Source organism: Ixodes scapularis, unplaced genomic scaffold (assembly GCF_016920785.2).
Source record: "Ixodes scapularis isolate PalLabHiFi unplaced genomic scaffold, ASM1692078v2 PGA_scaffold5__190_contigs__length_132052651, whole genome shotgun sequence".
NCBI lineage: Eukaryota > Metazoa > Arthropoda > Arachnida > Ixodida > Ixodidae > Ixodes > Ixodes scapularis.
In genome coordinates, this window is record NW_024609880.1 from 125,431,183 (window position 1) to 125,448,549 (window position 17,367).

Here is a 17,367-nt window from a genome sequence, read left to right on the forward strand (position 1 = left end):
GGTAGTGGAATAGACTCATTTCTAAATGATGCATAGATTATGTGCGGCCACCATTAGTTGGTCATGCACTGTGATCATGTATTGAACACGAGCGCTTCGTCAGCATTCAGAGTGTACTTGGATCGGAACGCATTCCACACGAGTGCTGCGTTGCGGTGCAAACTCTGAACCAGTCACAGGCTTCATGCCAGAAGCGATGAGACCAACTAATGGCGGCTGCGCATAATCTATGCATCATTTCATAATTTCAAAAAGGGTCTACTGCACAATATTTTGACAAATATTTTCATTCAGCTCCACAATCTGTTTTCACAAATTCTTGTTTAGATAAGAATTTCATTTCATGTCCTTGAAAGTTTAGGTTGAGTATCATGATACTCATCCTATAACCAATGTCATTTAGTGGTCATGATAAGATACCAAAGGTCCTCTTCCTGCGTCATGTAGAGTTATCAAAGTTTATAGAAAGTGAAGCTTTTGAGCTTCACTTTCTACCAGCTTCCTTTCTTTAGATTGGCTTTCAGCACCCATTGTACTGCTGTCGATCGTTTGTGTGTTATAGACTACATTCCTATATCTCTCATATCTGTCCCATTTTGTCACAAATGACGAGCTGACAAAACAAAGAATAACTAAGGAAATTGAAACATTTAATGGAGCAAACTTGTGCCCAAAACAAAAAGTGAACAGACGATAACAACTGAGCGTCGCGGGCGTCTAAGTCGGCGTAACAGCAGGATCGAACGCTGAGGCAAGACTGACTGTGGCTTGCCATGCGGAGCCCCTTATGTACACGCGTTGGCTTCTCAAACAATCGGCGTAGAAGGTTCGGCGACTAGAACATTCGGACCTCGAACAAGCAACAGGGTTCTCGAATTTTAGAACATTAAACTGAAAGAATAAATAAAAGACACGTAACTCCCGGGAATCGACCTCTGGTTTCCGCGCAAAGGTCAAGCACGGTAACCACTCGGCCACGCACGCATGCACTTGCTCGCCGACGCGCGTAGCAGTATAAGCTGACTGAGCTCATTCTTGCCAGTCATCTCAACAATGTTTTGAAAGACCGTAACATTATCACAGAATTCAAGAAATTTATTGGGCAGGGCCAGTCAACATTATTGTTTTGGGCTTCCATAAAGCATGTGACAGGGCATGGCAAATTAGTGCAGACACTCTGACTTTTAGCCCCCTTTTTTAATTCTAAAATTCTGTACCTCTGTGCTTGGAGCAAATGCTCATTTATGAATTCAGTGTGTGCCTCAGTGAGGGCCAGTTGTTGAATGTTCGGGCATTGTTTGTGGCTGCCCTTGATGCTAAGCAAGGTGCCCAAAGAGCAGCAATGGCTGGCGGGCGGCTTCGTGTTACCGCTCTACATAATGGCAAGCGGCCCTTGTCATAAACTATGCCACAAGCTCTGGCTCACCCGACCTGTGTTCCGCACGGGGTGCATCGCAGGTGGTGGTGGCCAGGTGTTAGGGCTTCCCCTGGCGGCGGGCAGCACCAACCAGGTGGTGCAGGTGGTGGCAGCCAACGGCGCTATCCTCACCACCACCCTGGCCAATTTGCCTGCACTCTCGCAGCAGCTCTCTCTGGCCGCGGCACTTGCTCCTGCCTCTCAACAGCAACAGCAACATCAGCCACAGCAACACCAACATCAGCAGCAACACCAACATCAGCAGCAGCAACAACAGCATCATCAGCAGCAGCAGCAGCAGTTGCTACAGGCCCAGTTCCAGCCGCAGTTGCAGCTGCAGCATCAACACAATGGTCACGGTAAGGGGCTGTTTCAGATGCCCGCTTACAGCCTGTGTTCTCGTCACCAAATCTCTGTGTGCACATGCAATTACACGGGGAGCATTGACTGTCGACGGTCACGACCGGTTGGAGGAGATTGTGTTTGGCCGGTTTGCAACCGGTTTGCAAAAGACGTCTGTTTGATGGTAGAGGACATAAACGGTATCATTACACTCGGCACTGTAGAACGAACTTGCAGCAGCAAATGGTGTGCCAAGATGTAATGAGCGCAACAACAGGTCGTTGTCCCTGCACAATTTGCCCTCAGGAAGCAAGGAGGCTGTTTTGGCCCAGTGTAGGCAATAAGTGATGGGAGTAAAAATACATGACATTGTCCTCTTTACTAAGTCCTAGATTCTCAGACTAACTTCTTAAAAACACAGGGATCCCCCTCTTAAGCTCCCAAATTTTCTTGGCCATCCCTGCTCCTAAGCAGGGTGTGTTTTACTAAAGCGCTATTTTAGCAGATACAAAAGCTCCCTCAGTATGCTCGTTATCATTTACATCGTTGTAGGCTCATTTACTGCATTAGTGCATCACTGCCAAGACCGGGACATTCCTCAGCCATTCAGACCACTGGCTATACCGTGCTGGCAATGCAGAATGTCTGCCAAGGTGAATTCTCTGGGTTGCAGTGAGCACGGCCCTGACGGCGCAGCAGCTGTTTGCGGGCAACTACGCCACCCTGGCAGGCAACCAGCTGGCGTCCATGCCCCAGCTGTACGCCAACATCAACGGGCAGCTGGTCGCTGTGTCCTCACAGGTGTGTCGGGGTCCGCGGTTGGCCAGTGCCTCGGCTACCTCTCTTTGGAGCCACGGTCTTCGGAATGCCAGCAGTTATGCCCATTACAGTGTAATCCACTTATAACGATACCACATATAACGAGACATTTTAGACTAGAAACGCTCAGTCTAGTCCAGATCCACCGATAATCGGTTATAACGATTGAATTTTCGGGTTTTCTCATTATCGTTATAAGTGGATTAATCCACTTATATTAATTAATCCACAATCCACACCATCCGCTGTAATGAGTATTTTTACAAGCACTAGTTGGACGAAAATAAGGTGTTTCTATGTACCAGCCTAGCTAACCGATTGTAGTCGTGTCGCCTTAGGCCCTGGAAGCATCGCACTAAGGCGATGCTTCGAATGCCCAAGTTCTCCCCATTTATACTGCTTCCAATTTAAGCGCTACTTTCAGCCGAGATATGTTCTACAATGTGCACGTTATTGTGGACAAAGTCTGCAGGCTTGTTCTCAATCGCTTCTCTGCAACGAGGTCAAGAGGTGGAGAGTGGTTCCTCCGTCCTTGAGACTGATGGCTGTGTTCCCCGAGATGATAGATTTTAAGAACCCCCACCTTAGACGATTGAGTAGCCTAACTGATCCAGAGGACAGTTGTGAAGTTTACGCGCAGTCGAGCTTTATCAGTAATATAGCTAAAAAATATTTGGCTTTGTTAAGAAACCGTAGAAACGTGAGGTGGGCTATCTTTGGCAATGAGACAGCAAAACTTTATAAAAAAACTTTTGATGAACACCGGGACATCTGCTACGAACCACGAGCAGTGATACCACAGATTGCGGGTACGCCACGATAAACGGGAATTTGCTATGAACTCCCGTGTCATGGGAAAGGATACTGCAGCTTGGGGACACGGCAGATTCGCGGTGCGATAAACATGCGGGAAACTAGTACAAATTTGCATATATATTGCCATATTGCGCATGCAAATTGCAGACAAAAAATGCGGAACCCACTACAAACCCGCGGGTCACAGGAACGGATGCCACGGGAACCGATATAGTGTGCACAAATTGCAAACAAAAACGCAAGAACCCACTGCAAACTCGCTTGTCATGCGTACTACTGCAGATAGCGCGGTTCATGCGGTTCCTGTCGGACATTGCTTGATGTTCGACGGGAATCGGGGGGAGGGGATGTTTCAGAATTTTTATGTTACATAATATTTAGCCAAAAGAATGGGATAGGCGATATCTCAGGGGAGGGCGTTTCATTTCAAAACCAAACCCATTTACTCAGCTGAGCCCAAATGGGAACAAACATCTGTGCGAGCTTTAGAGCGCAGCTCTTAGGGGCCCGTTCCCGGCTTGAGCGGCGTCGGCGTAATTAAGGTCACTTGACCCCCAAGGTCACCCCAAGGGTCACGAGACTTTCCAAGGTCACCCCAAGGTAACGTGACTCGGGTCACGTGACACCCACCCAAGGTCACTTGACCCCCCCAGTACCCTTCCCTCCTCCTCCTCAAGAGCTGCGCTCTAATTCGGCGTTACAGGGAGTTGTAAACGGCTTTCACTTTTTTCTCACCAGTCGAGTTTTTGTGTTGCTGATCATAGATTACAATGCACAGAGTGCATAAATTTTGGCCAGGCCACCGTGGCGACCATGGAAGGTTGGCACCTCAATAATAGCTTCAGGGCCGTACCCAGAAAAAAATTTCGGGGGGGGGTTTTCGAGGACAACGGCGGCCATTTTGTCTTATTTTCGCCTATGAATCATGTGCATCGGTGGCATATAATGGAGAGTTATAGCAAACCGAAGAACCGGTCCCGGTTTGGTACCCGGTAGCCGACCGGTGCCACTGCGCGTGCGCAGAGGTGGAGATTAAAATCGGCTGGCTGCAAGTGCACTGACCAGGGCCGTACCCAGAAAAAAATTTCGGGGGGGGTCAGAACCCCCTAACCCCCCCCCCCTGGTTACGGCCCTGAATAGCTTGAATTCCTACCTTCTTCCAATAACAATGACAAGCTACTGTGTCCCAAGTTTTTTTTACTCTTTCACCGGATGATTCAGACTTTAATTTGGGTTGGCTCTTTAGTGTTATCATATCTGCACAAAAACAAGTTGTGGATATGTGATGGGTTCAGCTTGAACTTGCAGAAACAGATGTAGAAAGGAAAAGACAAAACAGTCGTTTTTTCCCGTTCTTTCTATGTCTGTTTTTGTAAGTTCAGCTGACCCATCACCAATATGTACCAACTAGTTTAACTAAAGCCCCTAACCAAGTTGTGGATGACTTGTATGCAGATCATAGCCCAACCCCTGATACAGGCAGGAGCCCAGCCAACAGCAGGTATGGTCCAGGTGGTCCAGCATCACAGTCAGCACCCTCAGCTCCAGCATCAGATGCAGCCACACAGCCAGGTTCAACAGCAGCAGCAATTGCAGCTGCAGTCCAATTTGGCATCTGTCTCCATGCTGAGCCAACCACAGACTCAGTCTCACCTTCAACACCTGCAGCAACTGCAGCAGTTTCAACAACTGCAGCAGCTCCAGCAGCAGCAACTTCAACAGCAGTTGCAGCGACAACAGCAGCAGCACCAGCAACAACAACAACAACAACAACAGCAGCAGCAGCAGCAACAACAGCAACAACAACAACAACAGCAACAGCAGCAGCAGCAGCAGCAGCACCAGCAGCAGCAACAGCAGCACCAGCAGCAGCAACAGCAGCAGCAGCAACAACAGCAGCAACAACAGCAGCAGCTAGAGCAGCAGCGTGAACAACACGAGGACGAACAAGAAGAGCAAGAGCAGCAGGAGCAACACGAGCAGCAGGAACAACACGAGGAGGGGCAGGAGGAGGCTCCAAAGGAGGCAGAAGAGGAGGAGGAAGAGGGGCAAGAGGAGGACGAAGAGTATGCCCCAGAGGCCGTGGACGAAGGGTCGTTGCCCCCCTACACCGTGCAGTCACCCAGGGATGAGGTGAGGCCCCGTCTCTCTCCCGGCATCTTGTGGCCTGGCAGACAGGCAATGTGCCCCTCGGGTGTGCCCGGACGGTTGTCGTAGGCTCTCGCAGCCCCCGAGTCGAGCGGTTCACCTAAAGTGCCTCGACAAAATCCACGCTTTACATTCCTTAAAAGCGCGTTAAAATCGCAGTCCTGTACTCCTACTCCGACGCTCGCGAGTTTCATACTCCGAGTACAGCAATTAAACGGAGCATAGCGTACAGGAACGCGACACACCGAAACCGTCGACGAACCGCAAGAATCACTTCTGACCGTACAGCTATGCAAATATGATACAAACCCGGCATATCGTAGATACAGGTGGCAGAAGCCAAAATTATTTCGAAGGTAAGTTACGAAGTTTCTTCGAATGTTTTATATTCCCGAAGAGTATGGTAGACTCGCTTCGAGCAGATATGTGGAAAGTTAGCTTGACCAATCTGTTTATTGAACATGCATCCTACTCCAATTTAAAGGAAAGACAACATTCTTGAACTTGGTTTTCGACGCAGGAAACTCAAACTTGTCAGAGGTGTTCCGTGGTTCCGTCTTGCAGCGCGAGACGGAATCCAGCAATATGCTACTGGCTTACCACCATTCAGTCGATAGCACGTTGATTGGTTTCCGTGCAAGATGCACGAACAAACCTTGTCCTGAACGCTAATTGCTGTCTTGGCTTTCAAATCAAATAGATTTTACCCACAGGATTAAGCACTATTTAACTGGAAGAGAGTAGCGGTCCAACCCTTCGTCTCGACGACGTTTCTTTCAGTTCAACCATCTTGTTGTGAACGTCACTTGCGCTCCGAGAAAAACTCTGTGCACAAAGAGCGCACTTAAATGTCGGTCTCTGGTGGCGCTCCTGGCCGTTTCGTGAATGGAGCACCAAACTCTCGGGCTCCGGAGCACGGACTTAACGTGCCCATTGTCACTTGAAACACGTGCCATGAGCGAGTGCTGTGCTACCGTTTGCTTCCGACGGCTGCATGAGGCACGGGCCTCGTGTATTGGTACATTTGACGCCACTCGTAAGACGCAGACACGTCGAAGGTTGACCAGATGCAGTGAAGGCATTCTAGTCACTGAGGTCTTTAGAACGCCCATCCTCCAGCACGCGCTCGAGGAGCGTCGTCGAAGGTGCTGTAGGCGGGAGGACCCAAGCTCGAAGTTTTCAGCTTGTTAGTGGCCGTGGCACCGAAGGCTTGGGAAGGCGTCTGACCCACAACGATTGCTCGCAGGACTCGAACATCTTGGGCCTCGGGGGTGCGGAAGAGCTGCAGCCCCTGGACGAGGAAGAGGAGCAGCTGCCCCCCCACTTCCTCATGGCCATGCCGATCGCCTGCAAGGAACCCCTGCACCAGTTGCAGGCTGCACAGGTAACTCCACCCTCCTACCCGAGAGCCACCGTCCGCCAGTCTCTCGGCGGCCAGGACATAGGCAGTGCCATAGCCTGGCAGATCGCCATGAGATGCGGCCGCCGAAAGTGAAAAGGTAGGGTGGCAGACAACAGATGAGGGAGAGTCATGTAACGGGCACCCCGCTGTGGCGAGACGCCGAAGCACACTTCTCCCAAGTGATAGAATGTCCGCACGTGTTCCTAGTGCTACCGCTTCTTTTCTTGTCAGGTTTGAAAACCATGTTTCGAACCCTCGCAGCTGCAAAAGCTGTGCGCTGAATACCAGGTTCCCCGAGAAAACAAGGAATGGGGGAAAGGCAAGCACCAGAGGGAGAGCGGGGTGGGAGAGTGTGTGAATGGCAGGGCGTGCACGGAGGAGTTTGTTTGGGCTGGGAGAATAAAGAGTGGAGCGAAGCCTATGACTTGTTTGGAGTATGACCGGGAAACGTAACAAAGTATACCGCTAAAATCTCCAAGACTATTTTTGATTGAGAAAATCATGCGCAGTAAATTGTATGGGTTTGGCGGTTGTGTCAATTCAATTTTACTTACTGCATCCTCATTTATTCGGCACATAGAGGCTGTGGAAGATATTACACGTAAAACTTGAGAAACATAATGTTGTGCAGCTATCACAAAACTTGACAAAGTGTGAGATAAATATGCTGTGCTTGGGTTTCATTGCGTGCAATTTTTACGAAGGAATGAGGACTCTTGACAGGTGTAGTTCATTAGGGTGGCAAAGTATTTCCTTCCATTTTACACAATAGGGAGTGTAATAAAATTGCAATGTTTTTTTAAACAAGGTTGTTTTTTTCAATCCTCGAGGCATATGTGCATCAGTAGTGGTCTGCTCCAAAGGACAGAGTCAAAGCGACGTCATTAGAGCCACTGTATGTGCTCTCACAGAGAGCAGTAGCCAGCTGCAGTAGCTCTAACCTGAGCACTATCTCTTGGTAGCTAGTCACAAATGCCACTGCAGTTTTAACCCCATTCACAAGTCCATGGAGAATGGAAGAAAACCAGCTTGCTTACTGGGAAATGTATGGTATAAAAACTGCTTTTAACATTGTATGTACCGTATTTTCCGGGCTATAGTCCGCGGACTATACATGTTTAAAAGTTGAAATTTCTGGCTGTGCGGACTATCTATGCGTGCGGACTATACAGGAATTTTGTTTTTCAAGATTGTTTATTATGACGAGACGTGGCGAATTTTGTGCACGAAAGTGTATGTTAATGATGATTAATGCACATTATAGGCTTTATTGTGAGCTAAAAAGCAGACATTTGTAAACGTGTGCCGTCTATGAGAAGATTTTCGTGTCGACTAAGCACCAGGTGCGGACTATGCACCGGGTGTGGGCTATGCACCGGGTGCAAGCTATCTAAGCAAAATCTTTTATTTTTGACCCCAAATTTCCCCCTGCGGACCATACACCGGGTGCGGCGGAAAATACGGTATGCTTTATAAAAACATGCCGATTAGTTTTTAAGCTTAAAACAGTTTTGAAATCTCGAACAAACAGTGACTTGAGCAGCAGAAATTGTGCTGGCAAGCAGTGAATGCCGTCGCATCTGGATGTGCTCGAGGGCGCTCAAAAAGTATGCGAGAGCTCCGTTCTCGCTACACATGGGTCGTCTGTTACAGATACCTCTCCTGCAAACTTTTCACAGTCCCTGTTTTCGGATAAGCATTCTTTCCATATATCTTTACATGTTCTTCAATTTCAATGCATCTAGCGAACGAGAGCCTTTTTTTTTTTTAATGCTAGAGACGGGACAAAAAAGTGAAGGCAGAGGGCAAAGGCAGTGGTTGCTCGGCATTGCCGGAGCAAGTGGCATCGTGAGAGAGAGCACAGCCCCATAGGATACGGCAACTCATGTGAGCAAGACCGACGGTGCTTAGTGCCAGTGCGGCAGAATGCAAGGGTGCGCCATTCTGCACTGGACCTGTGCCGTGGGCAACGGATACTTTAAAGAGCAAAATTTTTTTAATAATTATGAGACCTTCCAGCACTGATTTTCATTCTAAAATTGGAAAGTACCGTGCTTTTTTTTTGTTGCTACTTTAGACCTGGACCTGTTGGAAGAGCTGGAAGACAACGAGCGGTTGAAGCGTCTGCCTCGGGATTGAACAGGAATTGCAGTTCTAGGGCACAAAGTCTGCAATTCTGCTAAGGCAATCATTTATCAGGTATTCCAGGAATGACGCTCCCTCTCTACGAAATGCGCATAAAATAATTTCCGCGCCTTACATATTTGGCTTGTACCCACATTTGGGCACCGAACACAGACAGCCCAAGTGCACTATGTACGTTTGATACAAATCACTCGAGAACGTAAACATGTGCTACAGCGTGCCGCGCGTGTGGCGCAGCTGTCGCTGTCCCAGTGCAAGGTGGACACCGTGTCGGCCCCGACCCAGACGGGGCAGCTGGCGGTCAGGGGGCTGTTGGCGCCCTCTCCCCCCAGACCTCCCAAAGGTGAGCACGCGGCCAGTCTGGCCACCTACGAGACGAGGCCCTCCCAAAAGTCCTTACTAGTGGATCCCCACAGTGCTGCGTGGCTCGTGTCAGCATCACTGCCAGCGTGTTTTGCAGCGTCTCACGAGTGCTACGCCAAGAAGGACGTGTCATTTTGATTCTTGCTAGCTTCAGGGTGATCGGGGTGGGTCGGGATCTGCTGGTCTTCTAGGTGGATTCAGCCCCACGTGGCCCCTTGCCGGGCCGCCGGACTGAGCGGCAATCCAGCCACCGGAGAGGCTGACTAGGTAGAGCGAGTCCCTCCCCCTCTACAGGTGGTCTCCCCGTCTCAATCGTTCCACGTTAGTCCCAAGATGCAGGGAGGCTGAACCCGCAATGTGTGATGCGATACGGCAGAACTCATAGAGCCGAGTAGCGTGTGCCTTCTCCAACAGCAAACGCATTTTATTTCTCAAGAAATACTGGCACTTTGGTATTTGGCCATTCGTTTTGCCCATTCCTTTTTGTTCCATCTGCGGGAGTTTCTTCGGCAAATGGGCTCGGATTGCATCAGAGGCAGAGGGGAAGGAATTGTCGGTTTGTCTCCCAGTCTCTTTTTGGGAGAAAGCAGCTAGAGCCCGACCTGGTGCAACATGTTGGCAAGCGCAGGTTCCAGGATGCCTTGCACCTTGACGCGTGCATTTGAGCAGAGTGTGGATATCGCGCGAGGGCAACTCTAGGCAGCAACATCTCCTTGCGGGGGTCCCTCATTCTGGCAGGATGTCCCCTGTTAATCTGCTCGTGCGGTCTCCGTCTCGCACCTTTACTGCCAAAGGCAGTGTTGACTTTCGATTCGATATTGGGACGACTCGAGCGTGCGTCCAGCTTTACGCTTGGAGTCTTTGCCATGTCTGTAATGTGATATATATTTTACATTTTGCTGTGGACAGGGGAGTGAATGGGGACACGATTTCTCGGTGGCAGTTGCAAAACATCGGAGGGAAGCTAGGAGCGGGTGCTTTGCGAGGAGCTTCTTGGAGGCGCCGGTTTGTGCCATTGTGTAACGAGCAGAATGCTGCTGCCCTCTTGCAGATCTGGTGATGGCGGCGGAGCCTGGTGCGCAGACGAGCGGTCCCACGTCACCCGGTAAGGCGGCCCCCCCCCGCCCGGGAGCACAAAGGTCCCACGGGGATTCGGACAATTCTGCATGCAAGACAGCAAATCCATCTGTAGTGACATCAATTTGCCAGGAATTCTTGTGGCTCCGTTAGCTTATTTTACAGTTGGAGTCACTAAAATTTTTGCAGATATGTGAAGCGTACCTGAACTTCTATCTTGAAATCTGGGTTACTCTGATCAAGATCAAAATCAAGCAAACATTATGAATTGGAAATTTAGCTTGATCTATTGTAAGTGATTTTGTAGCTGCCAAGCAGCCAGCGTTGAACACTGAGCAAGTGCCCATCTAAAATTTGGAGATAATTTTGAAAATCTGGAGGATGGGTGCTCAATAGGCCCGAAAGCAATATTAAAGAAGAGGCGCACAATAGGCTAGTCTTGGCTGCTTTGCACCGGTGCAACTGCCAGCACGCTTGTCGGAGAGGTGCCTCACGCGGAAGAGCATCTCGGTTAGCTTAGGTGGGCTCGGAAGTCTGGGGTGGGCACTTGATGTCTCATTCGCTAACACTTTCAAGCGTTTCAAGAGTAGTGGGTTGGATTGTGACGTGGGTGCACACTCAGTATTTTATGTTAGGCCATAGAATTAGACGAGTGCGCCAAAGTGGCATGGCCGAGGCGTGCGTGGCACAGCTGTGAGCGGGCCCCTGCCTGCACGCAGTGACCATCAGCCACACGGATGCCAACATAGTGGACGGCATCAACCTGGAGGAGATCAAGAACTTTGCCAAAGCCTTCAAGCTGCGCCGCCTTTCCCTGGGGCTCACCCAGACCCAGGTGGGGCTGGCCCTCAGCTCCAGCGAAGGGCCCTCCTACAGCCAGAGCGCCATCTGCCGGTGAGCACCCGACACGCTGCGACTTGCCGCCTTCCGGTCGCCGCCACTTGTTGAAAGAGCTGGCCGGCTGGCCCCCCTGGGGTGGAGAAACTCTTATTTTGGGGCAGATTAACTTTTTACCGGTCGAGGGGCTATGCGCAAGTTCAAAGCGGAGCTCCCAAACGAGGCTGTCATTAATTTTCTGCCTATAGGTGGAGAATAATACTAGTACCGTGCAACGTAGCAACCAATGGATATATACAAGCTGTTTTATAGGCTTTACAGATTTTTCTAAAAAAGTTGCAAAAGCTACACGTGTTTTATGCAGGAGAATTACACGGCCAGGGCTACATAATATATGGGACTAATCATCAGGATAAGTCTGTTATTTAACTAGAAGTTTTCAAGTCACTTTTAAATTAGTGAAAATAAACACCTGGTTCCAATTACAAACTTGCTGAGCATCGTCAAAAACTACTAAATAGGTCACTTTTAGAAAAACTCGGGAGTTCATGGGAAGTGCAGTGGTGCATTAAAGTTACCACTTCTGCTACAGGCGCAGATGGTAGCTTTTCAAAAACAAGAAAGAAATGCAGATATATAAAACAAAAAATTGCGTGAGCACATTGAAGTTGAGTGCCTTTTCGGGACCCAGAAAAATAAAGCATGTGCACAAAATCGGTCTGCAGTTCAGATTTAGTGGTTTGCAACATAGCTCTCGGTATAGGATGGCAAGTTGGAGCAGTTGGTTGTACATTTTTTATGTGAAACGCTTAAAGACTGGGACAAACAGGTGCATCAATGACAGAATAAGAGAGCACTTTGCAGCTACTAGACAGTCCCCATCTGGTCACTTGGCAATACACTGTGGCCGCTGTGAATGCAAACCAGCTTTTAAAGGAACTAAAGTGGTGAGCAAATTCAAAACAAAAATCGCTTGTGAAATTTATGAAATTACCAAATTGCATGGCAAGGATGTCACTCCGACAAGGAGTTTCCGTATATCCGCAATGAGCAAGTCGTGCGTTAGGCGACAGTTTCACTCGTGTTCTCAAAATAAAAATTCCGTTGAAAGTATGCCGTGTCCTGTTAGCACCTACTTTCTCCTGTCTTCAGGCATTTCACTTCAAGAATGTAGCTCTCATAAAGTTTCAAATTGATATGGTACGCCTATTGGCGACGAGTTCTTTTTGTGGCGCCACCTTGCGGGCGCTCTCCTGTGATGGAGCAGGTAGGATGCGAACAGACGATGTGCTCTGTGGCAGCACAGAGTTGCTATGTTAGTTTGAATTTATGCCAATTAAAAGCGGTTTATTTATTAAAGAATGTGTAAAACGTTCCTGTGAGAGATCTTTCTAATAAATTACAGCAGCTCGCTTTTAACATTAAAAAACTTTAATACAGTATGTTCAAAGACAAGCCAGGAGCTTCACATTACAGCTTGCGCAGCACACATCAGGGGTATTCACAGTCTCTCTGATTTTCGTTTTTCCTGATCTGTGGGGGATCCTGTAGAAAAAGGTTTTTGCATTCATGAGAGTATATGACGTGCTGTCATCTTAACTGTGCACGCACGCACAGTGGTGTTGCAAAGCGCCACATACTTGTTTTAGTTACATTGAGCTTGCCGATACCGACGCTTCTATCCAAGCATGACTCTACAGTTGCTGACGAACAAATGCTCGTCAACAAGCGACACTTAGCTCCTTTCACCTTGAATATGTGGCAAAGAAGGCTGTCACATCGCAACTTCTGCTCAAAAGAAAAGCAGAAATTTTCGTAACTTCTTAAATTGTCAGCCATGGCCTGGAAAATACAGGCAATTGATTCATTTGTTCTACCCAATTTTTACCAAGATTTGTTTACAAATTCATGATTCTTTGGAATGAACTTGGAACTAATAAGAGACCAGCACTCGCAGAACACATTGGAACCAACAGGATACACAAAGTCGCTTTCACTGAAGTGTTACTACACGTGCGTGAGGTTCTCGAATTTCGCTTTCCTTTTTTCAGTTTAATGAGATATTCCTTTCTCAGAGTCATAATAAAATATACGCCTTATTCGCCATGGTAGATGTTGTAGTGAGGTAAAGTGCTGGGTATTCCTCTTCTATTATCCAGCTTTTTGTACTGGGGTAGAGAACAGCACACCACCATCCTAGCGCTTCGACACCAGTGCCAAAAGCGTTTGTTAGCACGACTATGCATGCCGCGTTTTCAAGCTTTGGTGAAATGTCCTACTACAAATATTACTTCACCAAATGAACAAGTGTGAAACAGGCATTACTGTGCATTACCCAAACGGTCCATGAAGCGAGCTGACGAGCCAAGGGATCCAAGACCTGCGCAGTGTGTCCTACCAGTGACTTCGCAAACAATGAGGATGAAGCGTGAGCTACAGGGCACTTCCTGTAGCTCGCGCATCATCCTCATGCCCCCTGTGGTTCGTGCATGCTGCCAGTTTTCACTAACTAAAAAAGTCGTGCTGGCCCCCGCCCGACGTCTGGTGTGCTAGAGGTCCTTAGACAATGCCCTCTTTGGCAGGTTCGAGAAGCTAGACATCACGCCCAAGAGCGCCCAGAAGATCAAGCCTGTGCTGGAGCGCTGGATGCGGGAGGCCGAGGAGCGCTATCGCAACGGCGAGCGCTGCGCCTCTGACCTGGTGGGCATCGAGCCAAGCAAGAAGCGCAAGCAGCGCACCTCCTTCACTCCGGCCGCCCTGGAGGTGCTTAACCGCTTCTTCGAGACCAGCAGGCACCCCTCGGGTAAACACCTACTCCAGTTGTTCCAAGCTTCGTTTCAAATTGCTTTGCCGTCCTACAAAAGCGTCCCCGACGGAGAGAAACGACACTGCATTTTCTCGTCGTAACTATAGCCGGTTGTGCAAGCTTTCCACCAAGCACCGGCCTAGGAGAAAATAGCAGAATTGAGTGCCGATAACCTTGGGCTCTCAAAACTGAATTCCTAGGAACACAGTTTTCCCAGAGCACCTTGGGGTTCCCAGATTTTCTCAACTGTTCCTGCCCGAGTAAAGTCCTAAGGACTACTCTCTAAGCCACCCATTGATCCCATTGATGTGTAACTATGAGCCACTCCCTGGTCTCTTCATTATTCTTTTGAGCTGCTTTATTGCATCAAGGCCATTGCTTGGTTCTCGGTCGAGAAAAATAGGGATTCGACTCCTGGGTACTCTTTGCGCACGACGTTGCCCTTGCGAGATACAACCTTTGCATCCACCGACTATTGGAAGCTTGCTACTGTTTACTTTACCAGGCACATTTGATAGATGTCTAATGAGCACCATCCTACGGGTAAGTTAAATTGGGTAACAGTCCATAAAATTCTAAAAAGTCGGTCGAGCACCGACCAATTAATGCAGCAAGTTAGGGCACCCTAGTTTCCAATGCGTTTGTACTCGGCGTCAACTTCTTTGCTCTAGGTTGTCAAGACCAGCGTAGTTTCCACGGCGTTACAGCCCACTCTGCTACGAGAACACGTGGCTTTGTCTTGCACCTCACTCACGTGCACAAAGGAGACTTCCAACGAAGCCACACGCTCGCGCAAGTAGCTTCGACGGCGCAGGAGTGCAGAACCTCGCTCACCTCGACAACAACGCGCGGAAGAGTTGACGCCGAGTACAGTTCCATGAATGTTTTGGTTGACAGACACCACTTGGACGCAGTTTTTGGTCTCATACGTTGGTGCGTAGAGCTCGACCCAAGACGGCCGGGTCTCGATGCTCTCTCCTCGCAGGCACGGAGATGACGGAGCTCGCGGAGGAGCTCAACTACGACCGCGAGGTGGTGCGCGTGTGGTTCTGCAACAAGAGGCAGGCCTTCAAGACCTACATGAAGAAGCTAAGGGTGGGCGACAGCAGCGGCAGCGACGCGGCCCCGGGCAGCGGAGCCGCCACGGGCAGCGACAACTCCAACACAACGTGACCACGCTGCCGGGGGCCGCACCCAGGGGTGGCCGGTGCGACACCCCACCGACCCAGACACCGGGCCAGCTCGGCGGTCCCGTGGCAAGAGACGGCAGTTCGTCCACGGCTACTGCAGCCGCGGTCGTGCAGACGCTCCATTAAGAATGGTGCGGGACTCTTTGTGCCCACGTGCGACGCTCTTTGAAACTGTGGAGTGACATTTTGGGCGAGGGCAACTGTCGTCGAAGCAAAATCTCGTACGCTCTCTCGAGCATCGAATGCCTCCTGCCACTGGTTGAAACTGCGTACACCACGAGGGGAGTCGCTGTTGGGGTTTAAACCAACCTTGTGATACGCTCTTTCGGCTGTGCGCAGCTGGAGCCAAGGTGCCTTTCCTTCGTCGTCGATGCAGACATATCCGATGGCCCAGGTGGCTGTTGTCCACCAGCGTGGCGGGGCGTGCCAAGACTATCTCCGTCGAGGGCACAATTTTCCGAACCCCAAACAAATGGGCAATTCTCGGTGGACTTTTTTTCCTCTTTAGAATTCGCCAAGTCTTCGTTTCTCGTCGAAATCTCTGTCTAAAATACTCGCACCTTTGTTGTAAATTATCTTTGTAGCTGTTGCTTTGAACGAGGCTGGCACCGCAGTTACTTTTTAAATCGTGCCACCCCAGAAATTGCGTTACATTTACTTTGTGCCTTTTGGACAGTGTACGGGCACTTCTCCTCGAGTCAGCTTCCTTTTTATTTTACAATTCAAGGTTGAAAAATGGGCAAGGTCACTGCATATTCTCCGGGCCGTGCTTTCTAGCATGGCCGGGTTGAATTACCAAACTCTGGAGACTGCGAGGCAACCATGCTAGTGGTGGGAAACAAGTGCGAGCATGGTCCGTGCGTGCTTTCTTCCGAGAGGTATCTAATATCAGTGTTGTAAGGAAGCATCGCAGCGTGATCCGGAGAGCAACTTGGAGAGTATGCAGTGGCCCCAACTCGAGCGGAGGACATTTCTACTTGAAACGAGTATCTTGAGTTGCACTTTTTCCCACGGCAGTTTGAGAATTTTGGAGGCCAGTGCGAGTATTAAGAACCACAAGAAAGCATGGTCACTTATTTCTAAGGTTCAGTTTGTACAAAAAGGCTATATTTATTGACTAGCACCAGATTTTTCCTGTTAAAAAGGGAATGCCAACAATGACTTATGAAGCCACTGCAGAGTACCGAGCAAGCGCCATGATTAAAAGATATGTGAAAATATAGCATACCTAGATGACGCAAAAAGCGACAAAATAAACGTTCCCTTACAATGAGGGGCGGAAACTTGCATTCAACGGCAGTCTCGTTGGAGGTTCTTTTGCGCAGGGGAGTTTAGCGTGCTTGAGACGTGCCAATGAAGAGAGTGATCTCGAAGGGGAGGGGGGGGGGGGGATTGGGGAGAGATTCAGAAACCCACTCAAAGTAGCAAACTCCCATCTCATTCCCAGGGCGCTGTACATGCAGAAAATAAAGCACAGCCAAGAGATTTGGCACGCAATCCAGAGTACAAGTGGTTTTCTGCAGTGTCATATTCTCCCTGGAGCAGAAAATGACTGAGCTACAGCTTCTCCGTTCCGTCATGTTAAACTGCTGTTTGAAAAGCTGAGCAGTGCGAGTGGCAACAGAGTCTTTTCAGCTGACCAAAACCGGCTACTATATATCATACAGCTGAAAGCACAAGGTCACCGTCATTTTCTGCGAGGCTCCAAATCCAACCAGACATAAAAAGTGCTTTCTGGGTCCGTGTGTGAATGTGTTGCATACCTTCTAGCCTCTGACTGTGCTCTGAAATTGAAACCAAGTATAGAGTGCCGAGTGAAGGGCATGTTTTCTAGGCACCTACACACTCTGAACAACACGAAAGGAATTGTGAGCTGGTTGCCAAAGCTGCCTTCATTGCACAGAGTTGCAATACCCCCAAAGGCAAGGTAGTGGGCTAGCTGCGAGAGAGAGAGAAGAGAGGGGTTTGGGCAATCGCCAATTACGACCACAGCTACGCTCTTGGT

At 49.2% G+C, this 17,367-nt stretch overlaps 1 protein-coding gene across 4 annotated transcripts in view; it reads left to right on the plus strand.

The window, feature by feature from the left end:
- The window catches only part of LOC8050436 (zinc finger protein 853), a 30,059-nt gene extending 13,200 nt beyond the window's left edge, over window positions 1-16,859 (plus strand). For 3 of the 4 annotated variants that reach the window (XM_040498836.2, XM_040498835.2, XM_040498834.2), the window contains exons 5-13: window positions 1,459-1,776; window positions 2,433-2,560; window positions 4,850-5,527; window positions 6,789-6,926; window positions 9,327-9,432; window positions 10,504-10,557; window positions 11,249-11,423; window positions 13,949-14,169; window positions 15,158-16,859. In XM_040498836.2, the coding sequence (XP_040354770.2) occupies window positions 1,459-1,776; window positions 2,433-2,560; window positions 4,850-5,527; window positions 6,789-6,926; window positions 9,327-9,432; window positions 10,504-10,557; window positions 11,249-11,423; window positions 13,949-14,169; window positions 15,158-15,345 (2,006 nt within the window). In that variant the 3' untranslated portion in view covers window positions 15,346-16,859. Of the gene's footprint in view, window positions 1-1,458; window positions 1,777-2,432; window positions 2,561-4,849; window positions 5,528-6,788; window positions 6,927-9,326; window positions 9,433-10,503; window positions 10,558-11,248; window positions 11,424-13,948; window positions 14,170-15,113 lie in introns of all 4 variants that reach the window. The other variant, XM_040498837.2, reaches the window with a different exon arrangement.
- Window positions 16,860-17,367: the final 508 nt, after the last annotated feature.